This window comes from Protopterus annectens, chromosome 1.part1 (assembly GCF_019279795.1).
Source record: "Protopterus annectens isolate FY-2018-M chromosome 1.part1, PAN1.0, whole genome shotgun sequence".
Classification (NCBI taxonomy): domain Eukaryota; kingdom Metazoa; phylum Chordata; order Ceratodontiformes; family Protopteridae; genus Protopterus; species Protopterus annectens.
The window spans coordinates 1055028973-1055042727 of NC_056726.1; the positions used below are offsets into that span (position 1 = coordinate 1055028973).

At 38.1% G+C, this 13755-nt stretch overlaps 1 protein-coding gene across 1 annotated transcript in view; it reads left to right on the forward strand.

Moving 5' to 3' along the window:
- Positions 1 to 2774: 2774 nt before the first annotated feature.
- The window catches only part of LOC122815327, a 741432-nt gene continuing 730451 nt past the window's right edge, over positions 2775 to 13755 (forward strand). Inside the window, exons 1-2 of the mRNA XM_044087743.1 lie at positions 2775 to 2925; positions 11717 to 11740. Of these exons, the coding sequence (XP_043943678.1) occupies positions 2775 to 2925; positions 11717 to 11740 (175 nt within the window). The remainder of the gene's footprint in view (positions 2926 to 11716; positions 11741 to 13755) is intronic.

Here is a 13755-nt window from a genome sequence, read left to right on the forward strand (position 1 = left end):
TTAAGTGCAACACAGGAAATGCAGTAAAGAGGCTCTAGATGTGTTCCAAGTACTGTTACTGTTACAGATTTAAACTTTAACAAGCCGGAAAATGCCAAAAAGTAGGCGGCAAAGCAGTAAAACTTAACAAAAATCAGAAAAAAATACTTAAAATCACAAAAGTGGCTCCTTTTCTTCTCTCAGCATTTTCTCCCCTTGGTAGGTTCTTCCGCAACAACTAGCAAGCCTGGAAAGATGCCAAAACCACGAGGCAGCCGGGTTTTAAAAGAGAGAGATCAAGGAGTTTAGAATTGACCCAAAATGGCCAATAAAACTACAGCTTCTAGGCAGTAACCACTCCTACAGGGACAGGCAGGCTGTTCAGTGTTAACCACTGCCACTGGTGAACACAGAGACTTCCCTTTAGCCCAAGCAAGCACTGGCCTTCTAGAAACTTCCAAACAGTTCAGAACAGCAAATCTGTAACTGAACTTTCTTAACTTTCAGAAAGTGGGGAAAAAGCAAGATTTTTTTTTTCTTTTTTGTTGTAGTTTAAAGGTAGCAGAGATACACAAGCAGCAAAATATTCACAACAGTTCAATAAATGACCCCACACTTGAGTGCTAGGCCAAAATCAGGTAAAATGCAGTTTTTAGAGAAAAAAACAATTTTAAATTAAGTGCAACACAGGAAATGCAGTAAACAGGCTCTAGATGTGTTCCAAGTACTGTTACTGTTACAGATATAAACTTTAGCAAGCCGGAAAATGCCAAAAAGTAGGCGGCAAAGCAGTACAACTTAACAAAAAATCAGAAGAAAATACTTAAAATCACAAAAGTGGCTCCTTTTTTTCTCTCAGCGTTTTCTCCCCTTGGTAGGTGCTTCAGCAACAACCAGCAAGCCTGGAAAGGTGCCAAAACCGTGAGGCAGATGGGTTTTAAGAAAGAGAGATCAAGGAGTTTAGAATTGACCCAAAATGGCCAATAAAACTACAGCTTCTAGGCAGTAACCACTACTATAGGGACAGGCAGGCTGTTCAGTGTTAACCACTGCCACTGGTGAACACAGAGACTTCCTTTTAGCCCAAGCAAGCACTGGCCTTCTAGAAACTTCCAAACAGTTCAGAACAGCAAATCTGTAACTGAACTTTCTTAACTTTCAGAAAGTGGGAAAAAAGCAAGATTTTTTTTTTTTTTTTTTTTTTTTTTGTATTTTAAAGGTAGCAGAGATACACAAGCAGCAAAATATTCACAACAGTGCAATAAATGACCCCACACTTGAGTGCTAGGGAAAAATCAGGTAAAATGCAGTTTTTAGAGAAAAAACGATTTTAAATTAAGTGCAACACAGGAAATGCAGTAAACAGGCTCTAGGTGTGTTCCAAGTACTATTACTGTTACAGATATAAACTTTAGCAAGCCAGAAAAATGCCAAAACGTAGGCGGCAAAGCAGTAAAACTTAACAAAAAATCAGAAGAAAATACTTAAAATCACAAAAGTGGCTCCTTTTCTTCTCTCAGCGTTTTCTCCCCTTGGTAGGTGCTTCCGCAACAACTAGCAAGCCTGGAAAGATGCCAAAACCATGAGGCAGCCGGGTTTTAAGAGAGGGAGATCAAGGAGTTTAGAATTGACCCAAAATGGCCAATAAAACTACAGCTTCTAGGCAGTAACCACTCCTACAGGGACAGGCAGGCTGTTCAGTGTTAACCACTGCCACTGGTGAACACAGAGACTTCCCTTTAGCCCAAGCAAGCACTGGCCTTCTAGAAACTTCCAAACAGTTCAGAACAGCAAATTTGTTCCATCTTAGTCTGGCTGACCTTCATTCCTCTCCTCTCTAGAGAATATCTCCACCTCTCCAGGGTCTCCTCAACCATTCCCTACTCTCACTACAGATCACAATGTCATCTGCAAATGCCATAGTCCATGGGGACCCCTGTCTGATCTTGTCTGTCAACCTGTCCATCACCAGTGCATGTCATCAAGGTTTTTTAAAAAATGCGGCAATGTACTCTAGATTCTGGATTCAAACTGCTACCTACATAACTCACACTCTTTTGATTTCTGCACTATTGAATGATGCTACAGAAAAACTTATGCAACAGGTGTCAGCAAGCACACATTTAAAGGGTTCCCCATGCCCCAATCTAACTTGAGCAAGATCCTCCTCCACTTTCTCTTCCCCCCTTTATCTGTATGTTACAGTAACTATGCCCCAATATCTTTTCTTTCTTCCAACAGATAATTTACCTAAATATGTAAAAAATTCTTATTGTCAAATGTTAAATCATTTCATATTTCAATCCTGTTGTGATGTAACTATTTAAGGTTTTGTTAAGAAGTCTGTTTACTACTGATATTTCTTATGTGTTCTTTATTGTTACTAATTGTTGCACTCTATATCTGTATATGTTTCGTTTGCTTTTTTATATGCATTGGAGCTTTTCTCCTCAGGTCTCTGCTGAAAAAGGGTTTCTTGCCCAGACCGACTAACCTGGTTAACAAATGTCAAATAAATAAATCAGTCATGTGTGCAATGCATAGTCAGTGGTTAAAAGGGAGTGCAGCATGTGGGGGATCAAAACTATTCCTCTGTAAAATTGTCACAACCAAATGAAATTTTTCCCATCATATATGTTCAGTAAGACATTACACCATGTTACCAATTGCCTTTTGCATACAGATACAATGTATACTTCACTGGATTCAAACTCCTCCCTAACTAACTCACATTCTCTTGACTTATGCACTAGCTACTGACACAACAGCAGAAATCATGCAGCAGTTTAGACAGCATGCGGCAGTTTTCAGACAGCATGCGGCAGTTTTCAGAAATCATGCAGCAGTTTTCAGACAGCATGCGACAGTTTTCAGACAGCATGCGGCAGTTTTCAGACAGCATGCGGCAGTTTTCAGACAGCATGCGGCAGTTTTCAGACAGCATGCGTTTGAGTGGTTACCTTCACCAGTATATGTGAATGGATATGGCATTGGTTAAAAGGGAGTGCAACACTTGGGGGAATCCAAAAACATTCTACCTGTAAAAATGTCACTACCAAGAAGACTTTGTCTTATTGCATCTGTCACTAAGTCATTACTACATGTCACAAGCTGCTTTTTACATACTGATACAGCATACACATCACTGGATTTAATCTCCTGCCTGCCTAATTTACATTGTTTTGAGTTTTGCATTAGCTGTAGATGCAACAGAGTAAGTCATAAAGCCTTGGTCAGGTTGTGCACATATGCAGTGTTAACATCACTCATGAGCGTGAGTGAATACGGATATGGTTAAAAGTGAGTACAACATTTGTGCGGGTCAAATCCCTATACATGTTTAAGAGTCACAATCAAGTAGAATTGCCCACATCACATTTTTTCACTCAGACATTATACCATGTCCTCAATTACTTTTTACACACTAATATAACATACACATCACTGGATTCAAAGTCCAGCCTGACTAACTCACATTTTCTTGAGTCCTGCACTACTTAAAGACACCAGGGAATAAGTCACCTCTCAACTTCTTAGAACAAGGAATTTGGGCAAAGCCATAAATAATGGGGGGGGGACAAAGGCATAAAAATAGGGACACATTTTAAATATTGCTCTTACAAACTTAGAAAGTTAATCTAATAAAAGGTTTTGCATTAACATGAATTTTCTGATGGGTATGATGTCTGAAACGCAAACGTCTGTTATTATTTTCTGAATTTCCTCCTCAATAATTAGCCAGTGATTTGCCAAAAAAAACTAAATTTTATGAGGAACAGGCAAAAAATATAAGGCAAAAATCTGGATATTCTACAAAAATCTAGACAGTTGAGAGGTATGTATACAGTGTTTGAGAGACAACACTTATTTGAAGGATTACCACCACCAGCGTGTGAATAAATATGGCCATGGTCAAAAGGGGAGTACAACACTCAGAGCATCAAATGTCCTTTTAAAAATGTCACCAAAAAAGTTGAATTTCTGATATCACATATGTCGTTTGATTATTGTATGTCACCAATTGTTTTTTAACACACTGATACCACATACACCCGAAGAGATTTGAACTGCTATCTGCCTTATTCACATTCAATTGATTTGTGTAATAGCTACTGATGTCATAGAAGATGTCATACAGCAGTTGGACAGCACACATTTGTTCATTCACCAGTGTGTGTGTGTGTGTGTGTGTGTGTGTGTGTGTGTGTGTGTGTGTGTAAGTCTGCATGTAATAATATGGCCATAGTTAAAAGGGAATACAAGAGTGAGGTTGTCAAAATCCTATACCCATAAAAGTGTCACAGCTAAGTAAAATTTCTCACATCACTTCTGTTCACTAAGCCACAGAACAGGAACAGGTTATGTGACAGTTGTCAAACAGCATTCATTTGAAAGGACTATATGAGAAACGTTATACAGATAGAAGTACTTAATGAGTCATAACCCTGCACATACTTGACTGATAATTTTAACATCTCATCAGGACTACACTGAAGCGTGAAAGCTGTTAAAGTTTGAATAATTGTCTTAAGTTTGCTTATATTAGTATTGCTTTCTGCATGGATTGAGATAAGCTCATTTATGCAACTGTTAGCAGAGCTTTGTGTCCAAAGATAAATTTATATCAATTTTTTTCATAAGACATGGTATCATTAACCATTATCTAAACGTGAATACTGATGCTGCTGATAAACATTGAAAAAATAATTTGTTCTGCTTTTGAAAATGTTATATCCATGTGTGTGATGTGATAAACATGCTACATTAAATGAAAAGCTGTGTTAGGGAATTATATCTGTTTGTAAGAATGATGCAAAGTATACATTACTGGAATATAATACATGACAGAGTAAGTGATGTGCTCCACATCAGTCCTGCAGCAGTGGAGGATACAGAGAAACTTGTGCTGTCATGTGCATGACCAGTCACAGGTTAAAGAAGTTTCCAGAATGAAAATCACAAAGGTGATGACATAGGGATTCAGCAGGATGGCGGTGCATGATAAGGACATATTTAACACAGCAGAGTGCCACCCACACATTATTAATTGTTATCCTGCATATCAATGCAGTATCCATTGATGCCAGTAGGTTTGTGTGTTTATGTTCAGCAGTGAGAAATAGCAGTTGCGTATAGCATTTTAAGACTGATATCAAGGCACAAATGCAAATTATGTCATTATCACAGTCATTGTTTTAAGTTTGCCTGTTCAATGGTAGAGAGTTTCAGAATGAGAAGTCAAATGTGAGACAGTCCCACCTCTAGTGATGTACAACAATGCACTGAGTGAAGTGGAATGGACTTACATCATTTATACTATGAGCCATGGAAGCATTATCAAATAACAGAGGAAACTCACATTATTGTCATTCTGTCTGACTCACTCACTGATGTCCAATGACGCCAAACCCATTTGCATGATCGATGGCTAAGTCTTAGAGCATGCACAGGAATTTTCTCAGTTTTTACCATAGGATGAGAAGTGTTGTGCAACAGATGGATACAGAAATAAATATGACTGTTTATAACCCATTTATAGCCATGCATGTGGTGTGTTCATCATTTTTTGACCAGATTAAAATGTGAAATGGGATGATAGAGATGAAGAATGGAGAACAAGCTGAGAGTAGGACACTAGGTAAGTAATTTAATTCAGGAATGACTAGGATGAACGTGAGACAGCACCACATCTAACCACTTCTTCACAAGCTAGTAATTGTTTACATTCATCTAATTTACTCATATTTGGATAAGTATGATGTAATCGATACACAACAATAACTTAATAATGTTATGTGATCAATTCTACCAAATTAGTTGTATAAAACACACACGTGCACACACGCACACACACACACATGCACACACACGCACACACACAGGCATACACACACACACACACACACACGCATGCACATACACGCACACACACACACACACACACACACACACACGCATGCACACACATGCACATGCACACACACACACACACACGAACACACACACACGCACACACAAACGTGCGCGCGTGCACACCCGCACACACACACATGCACACATGCACGCACACACACGCACACACGCACACACACACGCACACGCACACACACACACACACATGCACACACACATGCACGCACACACATGCACACACACGCATGCACACACACGCACACACATGCACACACACACACGCACACGCACACACACATGCACACACGCACACACACACACACGTACACACATGCACACACACATGCACACACGCACACATGCACACACACACACACACACACGCACACACATGCACACACACATGCACACACACACACACACACACGCACACACATGCACACACATGCACACACATAAACTGGAGAGTTATGTACGGATGTTATGTTTTGTGATACAGCTGCTCTTTTTTACATTTCTGGCAAGCAGGAAAATTGGGGAAGGTGTTTAGGCTTATCAGAGATAGGTATCTAGAGTGGGCTAGGTAGCAGAGCAGACATACAAGAGAGATATGACAGAAAGGACAGGTGATGGACTGAAGAGGAAGGGGAAAACCATGATAGGGAACAGAAGGGGATGTTCAGAGGCACATCATTTTCTGGTGAGAACTTAAATGGAAATTCACTCTTACCACATTCAGTGCTGGACAGGAGAGCAATGTGGCAATGTGATGCAAGATTATTTCCATGTGACTGATTCAAACACCAAGTCTCCTATCCATGATCTTCTTCACCAGTCCTGCTAGCGCTAGTCGAGTGACATAATCACCACATCCAATGGTACCTCTCCTATGTGTATGTGTGTGTATTATGATCTGATTTGGTCAGTCTGGTCAGTCAACATCATAAGTTTCGTGTCACACATCATTTATGATGTAATGATACAAAATGCCAAAATTCTTTCTACATATATACAATTTGCTTATGAAGAATTCAGTAGATATAGTCCTATCCTACCAAAATCCTACTCTTTCCAGAATTGCTCACCTGGTGTCCTGTCTTCTGCTTGCTCCCCATTTTCATCTCTGTTGTATCAAGCTATTTCTCCATTAAAATCTGGTCAAAAATAAATGCACACACCAAACAGATGGCTATAAATGGATTATAAACAGAAATCTGTATTTCTGCACTCAGCATTTCTATGATCCTTGTCAGTGAAAAACAAAGTCTATGCTAGTTCTCATCCTGTGTGAAACATTGAGAAAATCCCTAAGCATGCAGTAAGGCTTTGCCATTGATTGCACAACTGACCTGAACTCGGCTGCATTGCCTTTAGTCAGCAATTTGAACTGAATGAAAATAATATCGATTGTCTCTGTCAGTTGAATATGTTTTACTGACTAAAAGTGCACATGATATGAGCAGTCCATTGTACTGCACTCAGTGCATTGCAGTATGTCACCAACGGTGGGTTGTCTCATCTTTTTCACGTGATTCTGAAACTGGCTGCCATTGAACAGGTGAACTTCAACCCATATTTGCACCCATATTTGCAGACTATGAATGACTGCAATACTGACATCATTTGTATTTATGACTTGATATTAGTCTGCAGATTTTATATACATAACAGCTGCTTGTCACTGATGAACACATACACCTAAGATTTACTGGCAGCAAGGGATCCTGCAAGGATATGGGGGATATCACTCAGGGATGCATGAGTTACTCAGATGTGTCCCTGTCACCCACCAACACCCTGTTCAATCTTTATATCATCATAGGTTCATAGGTTCATAGATTAGTACTAAGCTAACTGCCCTTGCAAGCCATTTTAAGCCTAGCCAATTATCCCTTGTGAGACTCAAACCCTGCACCTTGTGTTTGTAAGGAAAACACCTTAACCATTAGGCCACTCTCCCACCTTTGTAATTAACATGTTGAACACTTCCTTCATCTTTCACCACTTCCTTCATCACTACCTTCATCTAACAAAAGTCCCATCTTCATGTAAATTTTAACTCTAATACAGTAATATGTATTTTTTTTACTTCTTCTTATCTTGTCGTATCTGTGCCATATTTATTTTATCAATATTTGTAACTTTTAATTACTTGTACAAAGTGTATATTTTTTATCTTAACTTTTGTATCTTTTGCTTGGGAGCTTTTCTCCCCAGTTCTCCACTGAAAATGTGCTGCTTGCCCAGTTGGACACTATCTGGTAATCAAATGTAAATAAATAAATAAATAAGTAAATCTTTGACTTGTCAGACATGTGACAATACAAGTTCCTCGTGACTTCACCTGATGCCGCATGGATGTGGAGCATATCACTTTCTCCATCATGGTTGCCATTTCAGTAATGTGTACATTGCATCACTGCTATACACATGTATATCATTCCCTACCATGACAATTCATCTGAAGTTACACAAGTATTACTTGACACATACATTGACGTAAGAGTATGAGCAGCACAACATATTACTCTTTCAGTATATACCGTTGTACTATGCTTTGCATCAAGCAGCATTGGTACTAATATTTAGGTCATGGTAAGTAACACTTCACATTCCATGGCAAAAACTGATTAGAATTTCACTTCCACCTCATTGATATGCTGACCATCACTTGACTGATTTCAGTCGTGATGTGAGACAGAAAACAATTCTGATAGCAGAGTAGACAGACAATTGCTAATACAACTAACAACAGCTTCCACAGTTCACTGCACTCCTGATGTGATGCTCAGATTGAAAATAAGGTATGTTGTGGTTTGTGATCTCTCATTACTGGTGTCTGCTTCACAATATGTCTATTAGTCTTCCATGAAGTTCTCACACTCCCTTCAAATGTGTGCTTTCTCACAACAGCTGTATAACTCATTCTGAGGTGTTGGTGCTTGGTGCATTACTCAAAGAATGTGAATTAGGTAGGCATTCTGGTGAGCAGTGCTTTTTATTGGGGTGTAAAAAAGCAATGGGCAACAGGCAGAAATGGTTTACTCAAAATATCTGATGTGTGCAGTTCTATTTTGTTGTTACAATGTTACTGTGGATGATTTTGATCCTCTGAGTGTTGTGTTCCCATTTAAGTAAGACCATATTCATTCACACGCTGTTGAAATTTTATGAAAGGTGTGCTTTCTGATAACTAATGGATAACTTGTTCCATAGCTTTGGTGGTTAATGTATAAGAGTGATCTATTGAGGTGTATGTTGAGTCAGTGTGTACAAAAGCAATTGATTTATGCTCAATTTCCAGTGTATCGAAGTTAAAGCTTAATGCGTTAAAATTATGTTTTTTAAGCATTATTTTGATTGTCAAGTGAATTGTTTTTGTTTTTTAGATTTGTAGTCATTTCATAGTTCCATTTTTAATATTTATATTGTTTAGTTGAAAATAGTTTTTAAGTCATGTGAGTTAATGAGATCATGTGTTTTACAAGGACTATTTAAGTGGTTAAGTTCTTTCTGTATTTGTCTGATGAAGTTAGGTTATTAAACTTGAAAGCGCTCACTTAAAAACTATTGGTTTCCATTTCTTTTGCCTCATTTAGTAACAGTAGTAGTTTTCGTTTTGATTTTATTTAGTTTGTCTAAAAAAGCAATTGGTGACATACAGACATGGCTTCCTCAAGACATGTAAGGTTTAATTCTACTTGGTTTGTAACACTTTCACAGGTAGAGGATTTTGATCCCCAGAGTGTTGTATTCCACTTTAAAAAAGGACATATGCATTCAGACTGACTGGTCATGTTATCTGTTCAAGTCTGTGCTTTCTTATAACTGTTGTCAAACTAGTTCTCTGGCATCAGTAGTTAATGCACAAGTCATGAGAAATTGAGATAAGTGAGCTAAGTAGGTAAGAGTTTAAACTCAGTGTGCTGCACATTGTAGCACTGTATAAACAAATCTTTCATAGGCAATACTCCATTCACAAACACAAGCCTTATTTCTTTCTGTTGAAGCATGGCTTACTAATTCAGGTAATCAAATAAACTCTAACAAAACTAAACTACTGCTCTTCCAACCTACAAGAAACACATCACCTTCACTCCCATTTAATATCATATCCAAAAATAAGACTACCATCTCCCCTGTCAGTCATACCAAACTATTAGGGGTAGAAATTGACTGTAACTTGAAATTTGATATTCACATCGCCCTTACCATAAAAAAGGGTAACAAAAAATCAGGTGTCTTATACAGAAATAAACAATTTATCACAAAAATACCCACAAAGGCCACAAGTGCAGGAATGTACCTCAGCTCACCACTTCTCTATGATTCTGCACTTCTCACTAATCTTAGAAATGCTGATATGCCATCCTGAGGTACTGAAAAGTGTTGCAGTCCCGCATTACAACTGATAATCGTATGTCCTTTTGGGATGAATGGAAAAGCTCCCATCCTGAAGCATACACATGAGAAGAATGTGCTATATAAAACAATAAATTCTACCAGTTTTTAATGGAAAGTATTCACAGTCAAAAATCTTTGCAGAGGAAGCCACTGTGTTATCACCATTGTAATTAATTTCACAGGGTTTTGTATTGTGTATGGAATTCCCTGTCCTCTTAATAATGGATGACAAAATCTGACATTCAAAAGGGAAAGTGTACTTGAGGTTCAGAAAATTAAAATTGCATCATAAGGTAAACCGTCTCTTGTTTTTAATTCTTTGGATTTATTACAATACAGCATGCAATCATTTGCAACTTTGTTAAATTCCCAAAGGTACCTTTTATGCAATTTTACCTATTATGTTAGGACATTATGTCATTATAATCATATATTCATATGACGTTATTTCAGTTATGTATCACTTAAAAAGCAGACTGTCAGAAAATTTGAACCCCTAAGGATTTCAGGAAGGAATTCCATTATTGATTTTGTGGGATTAATAATAATTGTATTTTATTTTATTTTATTTTATGTTTTTATTTGTTAAATGAGGAAGTGGGCTGGTCCTAGAATCCTTCCCGGCTAATTTACTTAATATTTGGAAGATCATACAAAATAAATTTCACTCACACCGAATGCAACATATTTTTGTTATTTAAATACACACAATAAGCCAAAAGTACCTTTTAGATGCACATTGATTGCCATTAACTCATAGTGGATGAAGAGGCTGTTCAACCATACATAGCAGACCAAACACCCAACCACAAGAGAGTATATGAATTGCCCAGGTATAAGGACATGTACTGGCTCAGAGTACAAGACAGAGAGAAAACAGGCGTTAATACTGTAATACTGTAACTATCCATTATGTATGAATGTTTACAACCTTCACAGTCATCTCATGCCTTCTCCAATGTTCGAAAAGCTCTATTGTTATTGATAGTATTAATATAATCTTGAGCGGACACCAAGCTATTATAAGTTGTTTAAAAAGCATTAAAAAATAATGAATGATACCACTGTAAGGATTTGTTTTTGCTGAACAGTTTGTGATTTACATATCTTATGGCTCTAAGTATATATTGTGAGGGTTCAACTTAATTTTGTCAAAGGTCAAGGATGCACTCATTGGAAATCAGAGTGAAAACTTCAAGAACTCGACTCAAGGGACTGCAAACCTTTTCACATATGTCTGCATTTAAAGAAGTATGACTTCTATTGCATGATGTGGCTTGTACATTATACAAATATATGTCCATGGATCTTTCATTATTATGCATAATCGTGTTCTAAAATTGTCTACAAATTATAGAAACTAGACTTTTTTTTAAATAGATGTCGGGCCTGTTATTAAAAAAACATTTTTTTCTCCTAGGTGTAACAAGTGTCTCTGCTGAAAGTAAGTATCACATAATGTCTCCATTGCTTCTCCCAATTCTGTCTTTTTAGCAGAGATCAGATTGCAGAACTTTTACTCTCACTGCATGATGCAGTTTTATATCCTAACTGTCTTATGAATGCTAACAAAACCTGTCATAAATTTTGCTCTGAGAGTGAACTCTTCTTTTTACTGGAACTGAAGTACAAGAGACACAGTCCTGTGCCATGTTTCTTTCTTTCTTTATTTGTATTTGTTTATTGGGAAAGTCCACTGGGCCGAGATGAGCCCTTTTTCAGTGGAGGCCCAGTGAGAAAAGCTCCACATGAACAGTTGTTTACAATACAACAGAAACATTAACAGAATAACACAAGTCTATGGAGCATTTACAGTCAGCAAATAAATACAGTAGTAATAGCATCAGAAAAAAAGTCCATGGAATATTTAGTTTCAACACATGAATACAGTGCAAAGTTGTTGCCTGTATTTATAACTTGAACATAAATGTAATAATTTATAAGATGCACAGCCATCAAACAAATGGGAACACTGCCATGTTCTCTTTTATCACTGACTAACTGAATTATCAGGCTACTGTAATCTCTCCATTGAGTCCTGTTATACAGATTCTTGCAGAGAACTAGAAGTGTTTATCTTGCTAATCATAGCTTTGTGTTTTTGTTTCTTGTTAGTTTACTGCTAAGTGGGAAGAAGTGAACAGTTCTCCTAAATTCAAGAAAATGTATAATTTCAGTAGTTCAGATGGGATCCCCTGATGAACAACATCATTACTAAAGTCAGAACACCAGATTCACAAATCTAAACTGTCTGTGCAGGAGCATTGTAGCTGCTCCTGCACAGAATATGGCAGCCGAGCTATCCAGAAACACGCCGTACTGACATGCAGGAGCGAGCTGTCACTGTTCCTGCACGAAAACCTGTGCAGGATGCTAATTACCTAATTTGCTGATGAAAACCATGCAAATAAGGTAAAATAGTGATCCAGGAAGCAGGTAGGTAGCCATGCAGGAACAGTGTGAGTTGCAGAAATGTATCCGGCTACTAGCTGAATACATTTCTGCAGAAATGAAAATGGAGCATGACAGCTCCAATAAAAGTAAGGACCCTAACCTGTAGGCATGACAATGGCCAAATATATGGCCATTGGCATGTTAAACTGTTATACATTTTTAAAAAATAAAAGTTTATTATTTTTTGGCCGATCTCGGTTGTTTAAGCATAGGGAAGCGCCACGCAAACGGAATGGTGAGAAAAATAAAAAAAATTATATAAAAGTCCATTTAGGGGAAAGCTGCATTTTGCCATTATAGTTAATGGCAACAGAATCAAAACAGGGCAGGGAACACTGGTTGCTAAGGGTAAGGCTCTTGTGTAGTGCAGTAACTATGGAGTAAGGCAGTGGGGTATGTTAATGAGGTGACTTATACTGAATCACAAAAGTCTTCTAAGGGTCACACTGCACCTAACCGTGTAGGTGCTCTAACACCCATGTGTAGAGAGGAGGAGCCACTAACATGAAAAGGAGGTGTGTCATGCTTGCTGTAAGCACATTGGAGCTCTGTTGGCTGGGTATGTGCTTAGCTAAGCGCAGCTAAGAGAAGGGGTGTGTCTGAGGCTGTATACACTTATTCCATGAACTGAGGAGCATGGGAGGGCCATTTCTTGCTGTTTACACTAGTTAAACAGGTCTGGGCAGAGCACCGGGGCTTAAACAGAAAGGATATAGGAAAAAAAAACGGAAATAGCAGAACAAGGGAAATGCAGTACAAACAGCAATATGGGATCCTGCAACACACAGTGGGCCATTGAAAGCAGTCAATAATACAGCTGGCAGGTGGCTGCATAACTGAAAATGGGAGGAGATATAAAAAAAAATAAAGGGCAACAGCACAATAAAGGATAAATGAAGTAGAAATCACTAATATGGGACTCTTGCAACTTACAATGGGCCAGGTAAAGTACACAATAATACAGGTGGCAGGTGGCTGCATAGCTGAAAGTGGGAGGAGATGTAA